The 19,761-nt window shown below is 42.1% G+C and overlaps 3 protein-coding genes across 5 annotated transcripts; 1 reads left to right on the forward strand and 2 right to left on the reverse strand.

Moving 5' to 3' along the window:
* Window positions 1-366: 366 nt before the first annotated feature.
* On the reverse strand, window positions 367-6,938 carry atp1b4 (ATPase Na+/K+ transporting subunit beta 4). The gene is made up of 9 exons (XM_084690887.1): window positions 6,779-6,938; window positions 6,396-6,465; window positions 5,537-5,759; window positions 3,768-3,896; window positions 3,492-3,596; window positions 2,718-2,920; window positions 2,184-2,240; window positions 1,998-2,090; window positions 367-1,835 (listed from the first exon to the last, which is right to left on the reverse strand). The coding sequence occupies exons 2-9, from the start codon at window positions 6,459-6,461 to the stop codon at window positions 1,674-1,676; spliced, it is 1,038 nt and encodes a 345-aa protein (XP_084547013.1). The 5' UTR covers window positions 6,462-6,465; window positions 6,779-6,938; the 3' UTR covers window positions 367-1,673.
* A 1,502-nt stretch (window positions 6,939-8,440) lies between these two features.
* tmem255a (transmembrane protein 255A) lies at window positions 8,441-15,409 on the forward strand. Of its 3 annotated transcripts, none has more exons than XM_084690897.1 (10): window positions 8,441-8,747; window positions 9,442-9,584; window positions 10,223-10,285; window positions 11,628-11,717; window positions 12,007-12,072; window positions 12,219-12,307; window positions 12,488-12,559; window positions 13,042-13,210; window positions 13,374-13,511; window positions 13,611-15,409. In XM_084690897.1, the coding sequence occupies exons 1-10, from the start codon at window positions 8,690-8,692 to the stop codon at window positions 13,752-13,754; spliced, it is 1,032 nt and encodes a 343-aa protein (XP_084547023.1). In that variant the 5' UTR covers window positions 8,441-8,689; the 3' UTR covers window positions 13,755-15,409. The 3 variants fall into 3 exon arrangements, with proteins under 3 accessions (XP_084547023.1, XP_084547024.1, XP_084547025.1); XM_084690898.1 differs by having other exon boundaries at window positions 13,048-13,210; XM_084690899.1 differs by lacking the exon at window positions 12,488-12,559.
* A 6-nt stretch (window positions 15,410-15,415) lies between these two features.
* zbtb33 (zinc finger and BTB domain containing 33) lies at window positions 15,416-19,712 on the reverse strand. Its single transcript, XM_084690894.1, has 2 exons — window positions 19,422-19,712; window positions 15,416-18,709 (listed from the first exon to the last, which is right to left on the reverse strand). The coding sequence occupies exon 2, from the start codon at window positions 18,705-18,707 to the stop codon at window positions 16,752-16,754; it is 1,956 nt and encodes a 651-aa protein (XP_084547020.1). The 5' UTR covers window positions 18,708-18,709; window positions 19,422-19,712; the 3' UTR covers window positions 15,416-16,751.
* Between the last annotated feature and the right edge of the window lie 49 nt (window positions 19,713-19,761).

A 19,761-nucleotide genomic window follows, 5' to 3' on the forward strand; every position in this document is an offset into this window, starting at 1 on the left:
TTCCTGGTTTCATAGAACATGGACATGCAAAGTTATGAACACAGACTTGTCTATCTCCTGAAAGTGGTCAACACTCCTTATATGGCCTGTGGGTGTGTTTGAGAACAAAGAAAAAGGGCCATACTTGCCTGGGGGAATGTCCCTGTACTTAATGTAAGTCACTCTGGATAAGAGTGTCTCCTAAATGACTAAATGTAACTAAGGTTTAAAAAATACATTCTACTATTGAGAAAAGCATTGTTGCCAATAAACAGCAACTGACAATTCAAAACTTTAAGACAGAACTGATACTGGGCTGCTTTTTGTTCATCCACAACAAGTTCCTGTTTCAGAGTTGAAACAGGAACAACATAAAGACAGAAACACTTTTGTTCAATTAGTTTATTCAGTTTGACATTTATTTGTTTACATTGCTATAGTGTTATGATTCACTCAACAGTCTGAATTGGCATAATTCTTGTTTGTACTGAACTGACTCTACAGACCTTGAGGCATTTTTGATTACTGATAGTGCCATGTCGACATTATGGAATATAATTAATAAATAATTCTGAAATCTCTTCAACAAACATTTGAGAAAAGTAAACTCTTCAAGTGTGACAGCTAAATGATGTGTGTTGCTTCATCTCTGCTTGTGGATACTGTTTTGTTACATGAACTGTAGCATACTCTGATTGATATCCATGAAAAGTAAGATTTGATCATTTTTTCTTTGATCTAGGACATATTACACATAACATCTAATAGAATAATCTGACAATCTATACAATTAAGTGGTTTATACATTCTCATGAAAGAGCATTGTATGTATAAGATCATTGTATTTATTAAAGTAGCTATCAGAATAAATACAACATGGATACCAGTTTTAGTATGGACAATAGCAAAGATCAAATTAATTCTACATCAAATATAACATTGTTATTTCTGTAAGAGCAAGGGAAAGCTGTTACACATGTCTGACCATAAAGCACAATCTGTTCTCACAGTCAATCTCTCCTGTCATCAGCGGGTATTCTGCAGTATTTCATTCTCGATGGCAGTGTGATAGTGTTTGTACAAAAGAGAAAGAAATAAAGAGGCATAGGGCTTTATAACTGTGATAATAGCAAGTAGATAATACTGGAAATACAGTGCCCTGCTGCTGACCATGTCCGTGGAGTCTATACAATGAAATATACATGTAACTAAAAGGTTTACAAAGGTTCACTAAAAAGAAATTAGTACACAATTTGATTTCAAACCAAATGTGTTTAGCTTGCTTCTCCTCTATCCATATTGTAACAGTAGATATTTCTTACTGTTCATTAGGCTATTAACTTTCAAATCAATAATTGCATAGCTCTGGCTAACGTTTGGGCAGTGTACAAAACTTTGAGCTGTGTCTTCGTTCTAGTGACCCTAGGGCTATTAATCAGGCTAAATGTCAGGTATGCAATGGTAATATTCAGTTTCACTACTTGCTGCATCTTGTGCTCAGCACTGTCTGTGAGGTGAGGTGTGTAGGTGTGAATGTATGTGTGTATGAGTATGTGTATACTTGAACATGACATATTCAATATTTTGTTTCATCAGAAGGCACAAGGGTATATAGGCAACATAATGGTGTAACAGAATGAGAGATTTCATATATTTTCCTGTCTCATTTTGTCATGGGGGCATCAGTGGTTTCCCTACGCACCCACGTCTAATGAGAAAGTCACTCTGCCAAGGTAGCGGTCGGTTTGTGAATCGTTGATGATTCCCTTGCCATTCAGTGTACACTGTACTTGAATGTGGGTGTCAAACTGCACCCCCGCGAAACGCACTGCCACCACTGGAGCTGAGTAGTTCACCTAGGAGACGGGAGATCAGGAATTTTATTGGAAATGCCTCTATAACAGTACTCAGTTATGTAGTCAACAACATGATCTAATATTCACAAGCATGTCATCAATCCCTTCATCGTCACACATCAAAAGCAATGACTATGATTGTAAGACGATGTCCTGACTTACATGTCTTAGTTTTCCATAGTAGGGATAGTACGTCAGATCAAATATGTTTTTGGGGAAGAACTGAATTTCTCCAAGGGAATCAGGTGGCCCTTTCTGCAGGAGTGAAGAGTCATCAGTTACATTCTCATGACTACCAGTTTATGGTTAAAGGGCACTTTGAAGTAAAACTGCTGACAATTACTGTACCCTGACACCACAAGTCACAGCTATAGGTGTGCCTTGACCAGGTAAATACCCAAGAATCTGTAGGAGGAAGTACAAATACAACAATTTAGAAAAGATACAGTGTAAAATGGACACAATTGACTTGTGTCTGTGTTTTCAATCCCATCTCAGCTTGGCTTTTTTCATATGTTTGTTTCCTGTTAAGTTTTGAAATGTTTCCATTGGAAATCCAGCTGAGAGCAGCTGTGCATGTACATAGACTTACCGAAAGATAATTTAATACTGAACTTCAAAATGAAAGGTGTGTCTTTCAAGACCTGAAACAACTACCTCATAAAACAGGTTTCACATGTGAACATCCAAATGTGGATCACACAGCTGTGCAGAGTGTGACCGTTTGAGTACAGTTACTGGTCCCACAACTCCTAGGTTCATGACCCCTCCAGCTTCTGCTCATTTTGGCCACAAGGTGACGCTGTTTTTCATGTTGACTGCTGACGACTTAACATGTGAACATCTGCAGATGTGCCCAGTGCGTGACTGATTCTCCCTCACCCTATTCATTCGAAGGAGGACGCAGGGCTTTCCCTGGGCGAAGCCAAAGTGAGGGTCCTGGAGACCTGAGCACTGCTCCAACCAGGACCTCTTGAACTGACACGACTTCCTCTCCGCAGCCTCTTCCAGGTCGTCCTGGTGGAAGTACGCGTTGTCATGTGAACACTGGATATTCTTCCTCTCCTGCACACCGTCGTTGTACGCTGGGACAACACAGGGAGGGGGAAAGGGAGCGAAGAAAAAGGAAGAAGGGGGGCTCCCATAAATAAGAACACAATGCCAAGGCCAGACCTCTGATTCAGGCAGAGTGACAGAAAAGAGGCACAAAAACCCCCCACCAGCTCTTAATAGAGGCACTGCACCCACAAAGAGGCTTTCCCTTCCCATCATGCACTGCTAGTGGCAGTTGGGTTGAGGGACAATGGAGGAGTTAGAAGAGGGAAGGATTAACTTTCCCGAGGAGGCCCGCTCAGTTTGAGCATTTCTCCAACACTCCTGACATTACTCCAATACAAACAAACAATATTCTGCACTAAGTTTTACAATTGAATCTTCCATTGCTCAGCTAGGAATAGATTTGCTAAGCATGTTACATTTACATTTACATTTAGAAATTTAGCAGACGCTCTTATCCAGAGCGACTTACAGTAAGTACAGGGACATTCCCCCCCGAGGCAAGTAGGGTGAAGTGCCTTGCTCAAGGACACAGCATCATTTGGCACGGCCGAGAATCGATCTGGGAACCAGATTGTTATTTGTTTGTTTGTAACTCACGTTTGAGGTATTCTTCCATAGATTTAGCATACTTCTTCCAGGATTTCCGATCAGAGGCGTTAAAGACGATATCAAAGCCCTCAAGATATGGGGACATCGTCATACCTGCCAAAGGAAACATACAGACAGTCAACTGTGCCGAGATTAAGGTCAATACGACAGACTGAGGGATAGAGGGGTGGAATATGGAGAGACTAGAGGGTAGAAGAATGGAGGAATGGGGAGAGTGTTAAAGATGGAGGGAGGCAGGCAGGATGGGGCAGAGGTCATATTTACCTGGTGGCATCACCCTGTCATTGTGGGTGGGATGGTAAGGACTGATAGACCACATGAGGCAGCACATACAGCCACCAAACATGGCCGCCAGGAACAGATACAGTGCAGAATAGAATAAGAGGATAAGGCCTGCAGGGAGGGAAGAGGAAACAGAAAGTATGTTACAACTGTATACATGATAAAAAATGACTAAATTAATAGTTCTGCCAAGTTTGGGTTGTACTGTATGTTCTGTATGTGAATAAACAACTTTCATGCACCCTCTTTTGCATGTGAATGGGAAAAATAATTGGACATCTTTTAGATGTAATTGTTGTTTCTGTCAGGCCTGTCTAGACACTACTGTATTTGCTCAGAATTGTCACTAATTGGTCTAATGATACACATGCAAGAACGGCTTTCAAGAGAAAGTCCCCTCCATCGTTCTCTTTCAAAACTCGCCCAGCTAACCGTATTTGAGAACCCCATGTAAATAGACCCTTGTCCTGTAATTTTCAATTAACAACCATTAGCAACTAATCAAACTAAACGTGAACTAAATGAAATGGCTTTTGCTGCGCAGGCAATTTCACAGGGAACTGGTTGCAGCCAGCCTTGCGTCCCTGTAACCACAAAGGCCTTTCTGTTTGGGCTCAGTGAGAATTCTCCCAGCTGTCCTTTCACTCAGGAACACAGTGAACCTCCGGTTGCCATCGTAGTGACGGTCTTTTGCAGCCATTGAGGCCCAGCCAGCTCCAAGGAGCCTCGATCACCCCACTCTGGTATTGTGTCCCCTCTTACACACTCCTCTCACAGGACACACATCACAGGACTTCAACTCACTCTTTTCTTCCACAGGCACATGGGCCCCATTCCCTTACAAGTATTCACACTGTGGTTAGGCCTCTGAGTGGAGCTCTGGAGTCCGTCTCTCATTGGGTAGGACAAGTATTTCTAGGTTCTGACATGAATGCTAGTAATACACTTTCGCCCAGTACTTTTCACTATGGTTCTTCTCAGACTAAATTCAACTTCCTGTGCAACTGTTAGGCCTGAGGATCTTGAACAGAACCACATTACCCATAAGCCAACAGGATCAAGGCACTACTCTGTTGTCACAGATTTAACAGACCAGTCTACAAAAGGATCCCTGCCAAGAACACTTGCCTGCCTTTAACAGACGGCAGTATGGAAAAAAACACATGTGCATCTTTTAATGTTCGTCCGCATCTACGGAGCCTTGAGCATGCAAGGGTGGGCCTTGGGGTCAAGGGGGCTTTGGGAACGAAGGGGAAGATTTATGAGGAATGTGATTCCTGGCCAGCGCGTGGCCCGGAACACTGAACTCTCACCAGGGATCTGTCCCCAGGCAGCCTGTTTTTGTCAGGATTGCTCTGAGTCGTCTGTGCACCTATGTAAACATGGTGCTCAGGGACACACACACATTCGCAGCACAGTGAGCAGAGGCAAGGGACTAGACTGGGGGAGGGAGGCACATGTCCAACCCCCCACTCCTCCACCCAAACTCCAACTCTCCCCAGAACATCAGCTTAAAACAATAAACCATGATACCACCCCTTCTCTAATCATTGATGATCAATGGAGCTGCTGATATGTTATAATTTGTTATATATATTTTTGGGGGGTAAAAAGGATTGGAGTGGATCATATATAATCAATTAACTATACTAGAGTTCAATATATTATCTTATTATTTATCTTTCTCAGCTGAAGCCTATATAAATATCACAAAACATACTTTTTCATACTTGTTCTCTCTGTCTACTTACTCCAGCTCTTTCCGGAGCGACCCATGAACTCCCTGGTCTCTGCGTTCCATAGATAAGTCTTCACGTCGTCTATTTTCTCATGGAGTGTTCGCTGGGGGACGGGTCTTCGCTTCCATTTCTCAAAGTTCAGGTCCTCCTGTTCCAGAGGCTGGTGCTCTGCCAGGTCATCCTGCTCCTCCTCCAGCTCGTACCCTACCCCATGCTTCTGTGCCACCTCAGCAGGCTGGCAGAGGAAACACAGAGGTGGTGCGGGGGGGGGGGGGGGGGGGGGGTGAGGAGGGGGTGGGGGGGTGAGGGTGGAATCCCATTTATTCATATTTGCAGTAGAGGTGGTGGTGTGTGTGTATGGGGTGGGGTTGCAAATCTGTTGAAAGACTAAAAAGCTAAGGTGTTTAATTCATAGTTGATGTGATGGTCAAGCCCCATTTTGCATCAAATGAACCCTCAACCCTGGCGGCCCTGTTTGGGAGATTGGTGCTTCACAGAGTGGACCCTCCTGCTTTGAGCAGCAGCTGCAGCAGAGCTAGAGGGTCATTCTGACTGCCAGATGTTACACACAAACTTCTAGTGTCCAGGGGCCAGCACAGGTCCCAGCGGAATCATGTATTTTTTTTGAAAGCCACTTGAATGTCACATCTCTCGCAAGACCATTTCCTGACTTAAATAAGGAATACAAATCTGCAAAGTAGTTTTTAGACTAGTATATTATGGATTTGTGGATCAGATAATTCCACGTATCAGTCATAAGACATTTTCTTTATGTGGAAATTATTATCCCAAGGAGACCGCAGCCAGTAAAACAATGAATAGCATAGACTATATCTCATTCCTTGCTGCCCTGCAGGCTTGGTAGACTTACTGGATTTGGTGACAAGTTTCCAAGGAGCTCCTCTTCAGCCCCTCCCTCGGTAGATTTGGGGTCCATGATTCTTCACAGAGAAGAAAGGTACTTGTTAAACCAATCACATATACCGTCCCCAGCGAATTAAAGCGACACATCCCTAACAGCTATAGAAAGTTCTCCAAATTAATTGCAATTAAAGCTATACATATATGTATATATATATATATATATATATATATATATATATATATATATATATATATATACATATATATATAGCCTACTGAATTATTTCATACAGCAAGTAAAAGTATTTTAAACTGTTCAGCGAATGATACCGTTATACAAGTCAATAAGTAATACTTTTACAAAAAATATTTACAACTAAACGAACATACCTGAAGTTTTCTCTGACAGGAAAACGTCGGTGATTGTATCAGGCCCTCTTGACCTTAGTAGAACGAATTCTAAGTTGGTCAAAAAGTGTTTTTTGATTTCATTAGAAAGTTTTACGTACGCATCAAGAGCCGGGCGCTGAGGACCTCCTCTCAACTAAGCGCTCATCATAGTGAATGAATACATACTAAGAGGGAGAATAACTGGGGGTGGGATCTGGACACCAAGAGTTTTTTTTAATCCCCAAAGAACTTTGGCAACGGTAGAGGCTCATGCACTGCATTCTACACACGCACTCAAAAGTGTCATTGTCTGCTGGGCTGAACTAAAGACTGATGCAAAGCCCCGGCTCATCAAAAATAATAGGGGCCTGGCTATATAATTCAACATGCGATTGTCAATCAAACTCTCTATGCAAGCTACATGGTTTTTGTTTTGTTTGTTTTTTAACGGATGCGAACAATTTAGCTTCAGATCCAGCATTTTAACATAGGCTAGTTGTGGATGTAAGACATGTCCAATAAGCTGTTTAAAAAAAAAAATTGTGGTGGCATAATAACTAAAGCATGGACTGCAAGAAACGTTGAAAGTCCTTGCGTAAGCTTTTCAAAAGCTGTCTTCGGACGTTTAAGTAGTCCCCATCTTTAGAGCTATCTGTACTCCAGTCACGTAGCCTACAGTGCCGTTAGGCCATGGACTTTCTGGTCTGTTTTTTATGAAAGGCGTAATGCCGTCATGGAACAAAAATCTATTCTCCGTTACAGACCCTTTTTTAACCAAGTCATTTTGTGAGAACGCAGAGACAAAAACAGAATGCCAGGACCTTTCATATGAATTTGTTTGGATTATTTAACCTACTAGACTATTATTTTACTGAAAGTTAATTATGATGAAGTGTTTTGCATATTTTAAATAATAGCCTACAGGTATGCTAGCTTTTCAAATAGGCATAACCAACTGATTGTCATTTGTATATAATTAAATTGTTTACGTACAGACATATTGCAATATGGGGCATAGCCTAGGCTACTTTAAATTACCCGTGGACATTTTAGATTATTATTTTTTCTTCAACCAAGTCACTGTAGCTTTCCAACAAAACTGATCAGTTTTCCATCATATTGTCTTTGAGCAAGTGCTTAATTAGGCTATGGCATAAGGTGGCGCTCGAACATCTATACAATAGGCTACAAGGCAATATATGCCGAACGATTTATTTGCCTGCAGTACACTTTGGATCCTCATTCTTAATACTAAGAAAATTAACTTAAGTTATCTTGAATTTTTAGTAGATTAAGGAAAAAATTTGACACAAGCACGACAAACATAAGAAAAATGAGCCCACAACTGAAAAGGACATTTGCATGCGTGATAGAACGTTGCAACGTAGCCTATTTGACAGTTATTTAGTGTAGGCTTATCACGTTGTCTATAGAAATAAGCTACAATGGGCTATAATGTAACACGTTATTATCTTTTACAAATCACATTGATAGAGAATTGCTGTCATTATAAATACGTTGTTATGATAGCCTACTATTTTATTTGACTCGTTTATTAACCAGAGTGTATGATCACATGTTTAGGATTTTTTCTGTTGCCAGTTATTCAACTTCACACGTCTCTAATACACAGACACAAGCCAACCAAGCTGTGCATGCGCAAAGCTAAGCACTACACAGGAGAAAAGCAGAGCGCATGGACAGGCGGAGAGATGAAGGTGGACATGTCAATAGACACAGATGTAAATGTGACAGCTACGGCGGGAAGACGTCTGCAATCAGAGAATGACACTGCAAGCAAAGTTGGCGTATACTTTATTTCATAGCAGTAAACAATTATTTGATACTCTAATTAAGTATCTAGTTTATAACCTTGAATCATAATCTTAGGCCCATCGCGCGATTTCCAAAATGCCTTCTGTTCAGAACCAACAAGCCAATGGACTAACGCTCTCCGACACTACTATGGGTATGTGCGCAAGGTCAACAGCATGGGTGCAGCACTTTAAAGGGCTAAGGGGCAGTGTTTTGAGCAAAGAAAGATTAAATATCGCATTGATTTCAACATATTTTGTCGGGAGAAAGAAGTGGGTGTATACCTTGTTGTCTTTGTGTTGCCATCTTTAAATAGAACTAAAGTCTACGATAGGATCTGACGAGGCAATTGATTCAGGTATCAAGATAACAAAATGTCCGTAACATGGTTTTAGGGAAATACAGAATGCATGGTTAATGAAAAAGGGCAAATCTATATTACATCATCTTCCAATTTTAAGGCCACCGCCTTTGCAGGTGCTGCCACATTAGATAAGACGAATACAGCTATGGTGACATGGCGTTTGGTGAAGTGAAATATTATGATCACATAATCACAAAATTATACATGCCCACCGTTGTAATGCAATATTTAGCAATTAGAACATCATTTTTCAATCATGCTACTCATTGTCTCAATAGGCTAATCATTTTTCAAATAGTTCCGTTTTCGATTTGGAAAATACATTGTTTTTCATAAGGTATCCAAATTCTGTCAACACAAAACAAAATATAAGATGGCACATGATGACGTCCGGCATGCAGCAGCTCAAGGCACACAAGTTGGAATTGGTACCTTCACCTTGAGTGCACTGTGGGTGTTCATGCCTAGCCTTTTTGTTTTGCAGGATCATTTAAGAGGAGGAAAAGGAAGTCCATAATGGTCACAGTGATGCTACTCATTGTATCTGTCCTCATCCTTATATTTGGACTGGCTGCCACCACCAGGACACAGAACATTACAGTGGGCGGCTATTACCCTGGAGTCATAGTGAGTACAAAACTGAAGTCGACCTCCAGATGAACAAAGCTAATGAATGTGTGAGGTATTTGTGAAACTGGCTGTATTCATTCTTGTTTCTGCAGAACCAAGCCTCAGGTTTCAAAGCAGTGAATTTCCACACATTTATTATTCAGCATTGTTGGCACTAATGGCTGAGACGTACTCAATACGCCATAAATCAGGCTTTACCGCCCAAACGTTTACACTTCCAGCAGTCTGCCCCGGGACCATGCAAAAAGGTTGAAGAGTTTATGATAGTGATGCATATTTGGGAGAAGATTAAACCATCTATTATTAATCAAATCTATGGAGATTTCTTTCCAGGAACAATAGAAATTTAGATTTCAAGAAGAAACAGTGTGAGAATATAGGCCAGATATTAGAGAACAATAACATGATACACTGCAACATGATATTCAGAGATCCTTCACTGACAGCAAGATTAAACACGACTTTGTTGCACCTGAGATGTTTTCTCATGCAGTTATTGAAATGTGCTTATGAAAGGTTCTTCTTGGAAAATTAGCTGTCAAAGAGTTTGCAGGCATTATTGTGCTACACATTGTACTGCTTTACCATTCCATTTGAAACACCAATTTGTAATAAAATATGTTCTCTCTTTTCAGCTGGGCTTTGGCTCCTTTCTGGGAATCATCGGGGCCCATTTGATAGAAAATAAGAGGCAGATGGTAAGAAGGTTTATATTACACATGAGCTTTCGTATCTGTTTCTCTACCATGGGTCTATAGAGCTCTGTAAACACACCACCATTAAGCCTTCTTCATTCTTCAAGCTACATTTAACTTGAGTCTGAAACCCAAATTATGTTGTTTGTGTTGTTTGTCACTGACACAAACAAACTTGATATTACGTGGCAAAATGACACAGCTGGCTGGTAGGGGTATATGGTGGATATTGGACTGTGTATCCTGGCTTCTTGCTAGATGCATCCAGAAATAGACCCGTGTAAGCGGAGGAGGACTGACATCCTTGCTGGAATGTACGGAAGGAACTCCAGATGAGAGCAACGAGACGTGATCCAGCCCTGCCACTCTTCAGATGAACAATGTTTGGAGTCAGACAGCCATGCACCCCCTACAAAGTTTGGACAAGGGGAAGATAGCTCAAAGCTCCCCATTGCCTCCCTCCCAAACCACCACCACCAACTTGAGTGCATGCACAGTCACAGAGAAGCTGTTTAAAGAAATATATGCAAATATGAGATGCACCATCCATGTCTTCCAGGGAACACTTTGTTACTGGAAGTCACCAAGTGTTTACAGTGTCATGTCTAAATTTGGAAATAATCTTGTTTCCATTGAAAGCGGATGTGTACTACTGAAATGACCATACTGGCATATATATTCACATACTAGTACTGCAGATTAAACCTTTACTCAAGTACAAATCCGATGTTGCCATTAGCTGTAGATTTTTTTGGGTCATCTTTGAAGGGTAGGGTAATGTGTAACTGAATATGTGCTGTCTTTCTTTGACAAGTGAAAGGAAGGGAGTTGAGGGAAGAGGGGGAGTTGAGGGAAGAGGGGGAGTTGAGGGAAGAGGGGGAGGTGAGGGAAGAGGGGGAGGTGAGGGAAGACGGGGAGGTGAGGGAAGAGAGGGAGGTGAGGGGGGCAGTGCCTGTAAAGAGCCAGGCATAGTGCCAGTGGTGGGGCACCTCTGGAGCGGGGTGACAACGAGAGAGCTCTCAATCAACTGTCGTCCTTTACCCACCCTCAATGTCCCTGCCCCTATCCGCCCCTATCCTGCCCTCCCTCCCTCCTTCCCTCCCTCCCTCCCTCCCTCCCTCCCTCCGTCTTGTCTTCCTGCACCCAGGGACATTCAGATGCACAGACACACCCAGGGGTTGCACTGTCAGTGACTTATTTGCATAGGCACACACACACTCATTTTTGGAGTATTTTGATGCAGCAGGTAAGGTATATGCTTTGAGGCGCACACTTGTTACTTGCTGTTGGAAGGCAGGGTTCATGTCTGAGTGAATGACATTGACATTTCCTTTCTTCCATACAGCTGGTGGCTTCCATAGTGTTCATCAGTTTTGGAGTGGTAGCTGCCTTTTGCTGTGCCATTGTAGATGGGGTTTTTGCTGCAAGACACATCGTGAGTATCGGAAAACCACACCTACTTTAAAAGTCAACACAATTATGCTATACACAAATGTGCCCTGACCAAATATATTTACAGGACTGTAACTACTGTGCCTTATCTGTATTACAAAGTAGAAAAGTTTATTATATTGGTAATTAAATAATGGAAGAGGAAAGGAATGGATAGCCCTCTTGTAAAAATCAATGACCGCACTTTAAGACTGCAGTTCATAGGATGATGCTTCCCATTGGTGTGGTTACAGTTATGTGCTGTGTGTCCATGGTAACTTGTTGTACAACAGGATCTCAGGCCCCTGAATGCTGGTCGCTGTGACTACCATTCCAGTGACACTTCATCTGAACTGGATGTGAGTCAACACCCGTTCCTATTTGGATTTTATAGTTAGATCATTTAAAAGTGATTGGAACAACTGATGGTGCAGTATAAACTGCAGATTAAAAGTCACATTATACTTCTTGCTATGAAAATAAAGACTGATTGTTTGATTACCAGGTTCCCTGCCAAACATCCTCACGTGTATCTTGTAACCTGCGTGTGAAAAGCAAGACCTGTTACTGCTGTGACCTCTACAACTGTGGGAAGTGAGTATGCCAAAGCTGTCCTTATATGATTGTTTGGTACTGTGAGCCTTTACAACAATTTGATTAGTTGACTTTGATTGTTTCTTTGACTCAGTTTATTTCAATTATTCTGCTATTTTTGTTCTTATTTTGTAAGCAAGCAGCATTGGAAAAGAAATGTCTTTTTCACTTATTTTTCAGAGATCATCCTTTTATGGTACCTCAGAATAAAGATGTTTTGAAAAAGTTCAGGAAAACGTCCATGATTTGGAAGTAGGTCCCTTTCTTTTAGTGGTAGTCATTGACAACCCATGTCTCCATGTTGTGGCTGAATGAACTCTAGTGCTGTAGCTGTGTAACTGTCTGTCTGTGACCCACCATATTCAAGTGTGGACGTCATTTATCCTGCATGTCCTGGTTCCTCTGTCTGTCTGACAGAAGCCCAGGCATCCATCCCAGCCCTCTTTTGTAGCAGTAGCCGGTTCCCTTCATTCCAACTTGGTTTGGAGACCCACAGTGGTTTTATAGCCAAAGACCCATTGATGTACTCCTATACTTAGATTCATTTAGGCATCAAACAAATGTAATCTGGTGTCAGGTACCCAAGGACTGTCGGAACATGCTGGCACGTCCATCTCAGACCACAGTAACTGTAACTGAATACAATGGTTTTTATTGCTCTATGTCGGCATTCTCTTTCTTTCTGTCCCTGCCTCCTTGCTACTTCCTTTCCCGTGTACGTGTCTCACCCACTGGGCCAGCCGTGTGGAGCTGATGGGGGGCTACCATGAGTACACGGAGGTGAGGAGCTGTGAGGACGTGGTGCACCTCTACCACCTGCTGTGGTCCGCCACCATCCTCAACATCGTTGCTCTCTTCCTGGGCATCATCACAGCAGCTGTGCTGGGGGGCTTCAAAGACATGGTGAGACACATCAGCACTAGCTTGACTCACTCAGCGGAAGAAGAAAACCACCACAGACAAGGGGGTTGTTATTCATCAGTCGTTGGGAATCTGCTGATCTCAACTTTTCTACAATAGACAGCAGGTGTATGTATAGACTAATTCTCTTTCAACTTGTGGCCAGACCCCTGTCCCAGATTCATGTGAACCTGAGGCCATCCCAGCTCCTGTCCAGCCAGAGGACTCTAATCCCAGCACCTCGCTCACCTCCTACTACAACACTGCCCCCTGCCTGCCACCTTACACTGCGTACGACCTGCAGGTAACACTCTCTACAATGCCACACTTGACTGAATCAATTCAAATGCATTTATAATGATGGCGGATAAACCATAAGAAATGTTCCCTTGTGTCTCCTCAGGGTTCCGCCACGTTTCCCGACTCCTCGGGCCTCTCTGATGACTCCCAGTCTGGAGCAAGCCACATGTGGCCCACCATGATCCCCCCACGCTACTCCCCCCCCTACTACCCCCCTGATGAGAAGCCCCCTCCATACAGCCCCTAGGCTGGGAGGGGCTGAGAGCGGACAGGGGGCTGCCTCCCCCAATCCCCTCGCCCTGTTGCCAGACACCAAGGCACCGTGGGCATTGATAATGGGTGCTACTGGACCCCTGGATCATCGATCTCAAGGGGAACTACTATCTGGCACTCCGGAGGACTGCTCCTGACAAGCGAGCTGAGAGCAGTGTGGTTGTTGTTGTTGTTGTTGTGTACAGAGACAAGGAGAGACAAAGAGCATGAGTCGGTGGTGTGACTAGCAGTGAGTACAGTTCATTAGAGCCAAGTGGAGGAGGAAGACTGCGAGGACACCCTCATCCTATCTAGGCTATTTGAATTTAGTTCTGCCCTTGGTCGAAGGCATAACAAGTGTCATCTTTGGCATGCACACACCCTCCCCTCAGCATAATCTCTCCTAAAAGAGACAAGCTCTTGAGATGGAACTGTTACGGATCTGCCTTAATATCTGTGGACTTCCAGAGCTCTACCAGTCTGTCATCACCATCTGATGGATGAACTCTCCATAGACAATCCTTCCTGTTGTTTCATGCCTCCCTATGTTTGATCTGCCTCAGCACATGGATAACTTCCTGTCCTAACTGGCTGTACAGTCCCTATTGTATTAACTGGCATTCCGCAAGTGGCATGACTGGTGTGAGGAGGGTAGTTAGATATGTCTTGTTTGTGAATGAATAGCACGAGTACTGTACTCACCTTGTATGAACACTATGTTAGCCTACTTGCGAGTATTTGCTTGTCTTCTCGTACTTCAATTTGGGGCATCTAGATCTCAATAACTGTACAGAGATATCTAGTGTTTTCCCCTGTAGGACTAAAAGCTTACCGGCTGTGATTAACTGCACTTGATCACAGTACATTCAATGTCAGCAGTGATAAAACGGTTTCATACTTAAAATAACCTGTATAAAAGTCAACAATATCTCAGTGTAATGAAAACAGAACCTATGTGATACATGGTTCCTTTATCTCTTAATATATGGCTCAGTCTAGTGTTACTCAGTATTTTATCCTCAAGAATGTGAGCAGGGTTAACACGTATTACAAACAGAGCTGTTTTTTATGGTAAATTTGGTCTACAGTGCAAACTACCATTGTACTCTCTAGATGTATTGTATTGTCAGCACAGCTACTGCAAAAGCTGCACAGTTCGGAGTTCGCTCTCATTATCTTCTCCCTCTAGGTAGAATGTGATATTACACTTACAGTATATACACAGAATGCTATGTTGAGTGTTAAAGTCTTAGTCACAGAAGCCCATCTCCAAGTGATATGCAACCTCAGTAATACCCAATTGATTTTGTCAGCTATTATCACTTACTGTTTACATTCAATTATTTGATCATCACTTCCTCAGGGGCTGAAGAGGGACTTCGGCTGACTTAAGTCTGTGATTCATTTGCTATTAAAGGTTGTTTTGTGTATAACATTTGTAATGTTTTGCTTTCAGTAGCAAAACTGTAAACACTTAACAATATTATTGTTTATTGTTTTTATTCTTTCAAAACAGAACTATAAAACAACTTTTCCGCCATCTCATGGCTGTAATGTAGCACCTTCCTAGCTTTTAGATAGAGTTGTAGTTTGTGACGGAGCAACTGGAAAAAGAAAACGGAATGGAGCAGCATAAAAAAAGGACTACAATCATTTGTACTGTGTTTATTATTTATTACTTTAGCACTAGGATCTAATAAATAAATTTAAACAAGAAAAATGTTAAAATACAAAAAAAGGTTTTAAGAACAATTATATGTACAGGATCCACCACGGTTAGTTTTTGAACATTAAAGCCAAAGGTGCTTTTATTGTATGACACTGTAGCTGTACAAAATCCAATTCAATTTGACTAGACTACACATTGACAACATAGGTACTTGATGAAAAAAATACTATAAAAGAACTGTCTGTAGTAACCTCCTGTGTAAGTGCTATAACTCTATACACTGAGTAATGGAAGTTCTATGATAACCTATTTAGGCAATCTGTATTCAGCGAAAAGGCAGATTTTGGTTTTCTTTAGACCAAATGACCTTAAAACACAAAGATATGGCCAGCATATGAAAGGGAAAAAGGTCCAAATTAAATATGCATGTCAAGTATTGAACAGACTTCAATATCCAATGGTAACTTTATCACTTAAATAATTGAGGAAACTTTTTTCTGGTGGAATAACCTTGTGCACTTTCTGTCACACATTACACATATTTTTCGATTTTCGAAATAAAATTAATTCTATACAAACAGGGAATATTGAGACAATATTAAATCAGACATTCCAAGTCTCAGAAATCAATTGATAAAACAAGGGTTATCTCATACAGACATATAAGGGGGAACTAAGAATTCAAAGTACTTAAGTGAACTTTCCCTTTGATTAATCCATTGTGCATACATACAGAAAAATGTATTTGAGACTACAATCTGTCCCAGAAGACAGAAAAAGGATCCTAGTGATATCTAGATCATTCCATGTGATTGCCATAATAAAGTATAGAACGTATACTTTGCAACACCATTCTGCTACATTGGGAAGAACAAGTCATTGTTAACAACTTAACCATAATATTATGTCTTTAGAATTAACCAGTACACTTGTTTTAAGATCATTCAATGTTATCCCCTGATTTGAAGCAAATGTTAAACCCAATGTATAGTCCATAAATATAGAAATTATACCTACATTAAGGTTACTCTATTTGACTGCATGAAGGACTTTAGTACTAATGTACAAAAGTTAAAATGTTCAAATCATGTTGCTCTAAATACAATGACAGACATTACATAATACAGTTATAAGAGCATGATAAAAACCAATGTGTAATTTCTAAAAAAAAGACGGTTGTAGGGTAGGCCACTAAAGCACAACATATCCTCCTAAAACTACATTTATAAACAGCATGGATAACATGGACCCCAAAACACCATTCAAAGGGGACCCCCCTGAAAAGGCACGGAACACAAAGCAGTGAGTAAACTGCCACTCTGCTCAGTATGTCTCTGGTATAACAAACTCAAACTCGGATGAGCCAGAGGGAGGCGGAGGGGGGGGTTGTGGAGGGTTAGTGTGGCTTGCTGGTCGGGGGTGAGCACCTGGTCGAGAATGGGCACCAGGCTCCACAAAGATGTCGTCCCAGTTCAACATCTTGCCCTGTGTGGAGGACTGAAGCCCTTGGTCTGCCAGCTGTCCTCTATTGGGGTTAATGTGGTGCACAACACCTTCCTCGTTGATGACGGGAATCCCGTCTGGGTCCTCTGACACATAGGAGTAGGGCTTCAACTGGAGAGTCTTACAAGGAAGCAGGCGGTACAAGTTGTTGTTGGTATCATCCTTTTCCTTCCGACCCGAGGGATCCTGATTGTGGGCTTGTTTGCAGTGGGTAGACAACAGCTGGTAGTTCATGAACATGTCATTGCACAGCAGGCACTGGTACCTTCTCTCCCCTGTGTGATGGATCTCGTGTTTTGTCCTGTACTCAGCCAGGGCGAACACTTTGTCGCAGTAGTGACAGGGATACTTCTTCTCCCAGGAGTGAGTGTTGAAGTGGCGCCTCAGGCTGGTCAGACACACATATGGCCGCTTGCAAACAACACACACGAAAAAGGTCTTCCCGTCCATGATGAGCTCATAGTGATCTTCCTGCTCCGTTTTCGTTTTTTTCTTGGTTGGGCCCCCTTGTGGCGAGAGGGGAGAGGTGTCAAAGGTTTTCAAAGAGGTGGACATGACGGCCCTTTTCCCTTTACTGCTTTTAGAACCTCCTTCCCCTGGGTCCTCTTTCATGGGCACAATGTCATATGTATTTTCACCGATGTTGGCGTAAACTTTACATCCTGTAGATAGAGAGTCGATCTCCGATGCCTTATCGAGTGTTATTGTCTTTTTTGCAGCCATGACTGATTTGGAAATGTTAAGGCCTACTTCATTTATAGTGTGGCCAGGTGACTTTACATCTGAGAGCCTTATTTTGAAATCTCCTTCTCTGGGTGTGACAACCTGCTTCTTGTGCACGCCTAATACCTCATGATTTTCAGAGGGCAGTGAAGTGTTGTGAAGTTCTGGGGTGAAACTGATCCGGATGGGTTGAGGTGTCGCAGGGGAGGTTCCCCCAGAAGTGGGCCCATCAGAGGAGGATCCACCAGGGAGAGGGGGTATACTTGAGCTGGTGTCTGGGGACATAATGGGGGTGTGGGATTTAAGGGATGAAGGAGGGCTATGGAGCAGGGACAACTTGTCTCCATCTGTTGGGCCCGCTTTGACTGTTTTATGCTGTTCCTTTGTTATTGCAGGACTAGCCTCACATTTTTTCTTTGTCACAGACTCTTCCTCGGAATCAGGTGCATCTAAATCGATTATCTCCGAATGTTTTGATTTCTCAATTGCTCTGGTCTGGGCGTCTGTCTTTGAGACAAACAATACTTCGTCACTGTCCGAGTCCTGTTCCTTGTCCGTACTTTTGTCCTTCTGATTGAACTCCTCAGCTGAAAGTGAAAAGGACTCTGTTATAATGGGCATCATCAACCCATCATGTCTATCAGTCGAGTTTTCAGTGTCTTTGGACAAGCCAGGTAAGCCCTTAACTTGTGACAGTGGAACACCCAAGTTTGCAATGAACTTCACACCCAACGTCTGGCCAGCACTGATAAGTTCCTCCAGAATGTCAGAGCGAACTCGAACAATTTTTGAACTGTAGATGAAGTTTAGAATTTCCTCAAAAATGTCTGCCCGAATGAAATTCAATTCTATCACCTGCCCTGCCACTGAAAAAAGTTGGTGAAAATAAGTACTTGAGGCCGACAATATGGTTTTGTGTGCTCTAAATTTTCGGTCCTGTATTATTATAGTGACATCGCAGAATAATCCATGATTTCGCTGTTCATTCATTGACTTCAGCACCGCGGCTGAATATTGTGTGTCTGTTGCAGAGATCAGCTTTAGGCTCGCCATCCCTATGGAGGAAAAAAAAACGTTAGTTTATTTTTATTGACACACATTTACAAGACACTTTATAAAAATACAACAAAACCCTTAGATTCTCGTAATGCCAGTGTAGTGGCAGAAACGGAATAAACGTGGCTACATGACAAAAAAGTAACTTTGCAGAGCTAATGGGGGGCAAGTGGGAGTCAGCTCATATTGGCTATTGCATCAAGGTTTGGGCATTCAAGCGTCCAAGCTACCTAGTTTCCTTAACTTTTCAATTGGACTCTAATCCGGAATGCCTCCGATTCATAGTTGACGTAGATTTAAACATGGACTGTTTTATATTTTCAGCTTGAAAACTCAATCCCATCTGGCCGAGCTGAACAATTGACAATTGTAACTGCTCGATGGTAAGTAAACTATTCAAATCACCCTTACAGTGGGCATTATGTTCACATAAATATGCAAATTACGATAGAAATAGTCGATTTGCCTAATATATCAATGTTATAAAAGCAGACTCATTTACAAGATAGTTACAGGGTAATAACTATTGTGTGGTGACAATGCGATACCAACATTAGCTCGCTAGCTACTGTAGCTAACTAGCTAGCTACTTTATTGCTAGTTCCCTTCCTGGTTCCCCCGGGTTGCGGCCTTTGACAATAGCTGATCGAGATGTGATCAGACATTGAAAAAAACGTTCCACCATTTATTTTCCTAAACAGCACAAAATACCTGCAACGTAATGCCGGATGATCAATCTTTCAAGAAAGTAGATAGATGATGATGGCTGCAGACAACGAGTCACCCCCCTGTCGCAAGGCTGCTCGTTATTCCATGACCAACAGGAGTCGCCGTTGTGTTTTAATCAGTCATTTGCAAGTGAAACGTATCGTAAACATAACATGACATACACATTACATGGAATTAATCAGACTAAAACAAATAGTTCCAATGCTGTGAACCTCACAATAAAAATAGACTGAGCCTGCAACGGCCATTCATTCAGTTTAAAGGCACGGAACTATTGTTTTATATTCATATTTAGAAGGGATGTTCACTTTCCTTACACTCG

The sequence above is a fragment of the Hypomesus nipponensis genome, chromosome 1, assembly GCF_054491055.1.
Source record: "Hypomesus nipponensis isolate SF chromosome 1, ASM5449105v1, whole genome shotgun sequence".
NCBI lineage: Eukaryota > Metazoa > Chordata > Actinopteri > Osmeriformes > Osmeridae > Hypomesus > Hypomesus nipponensis.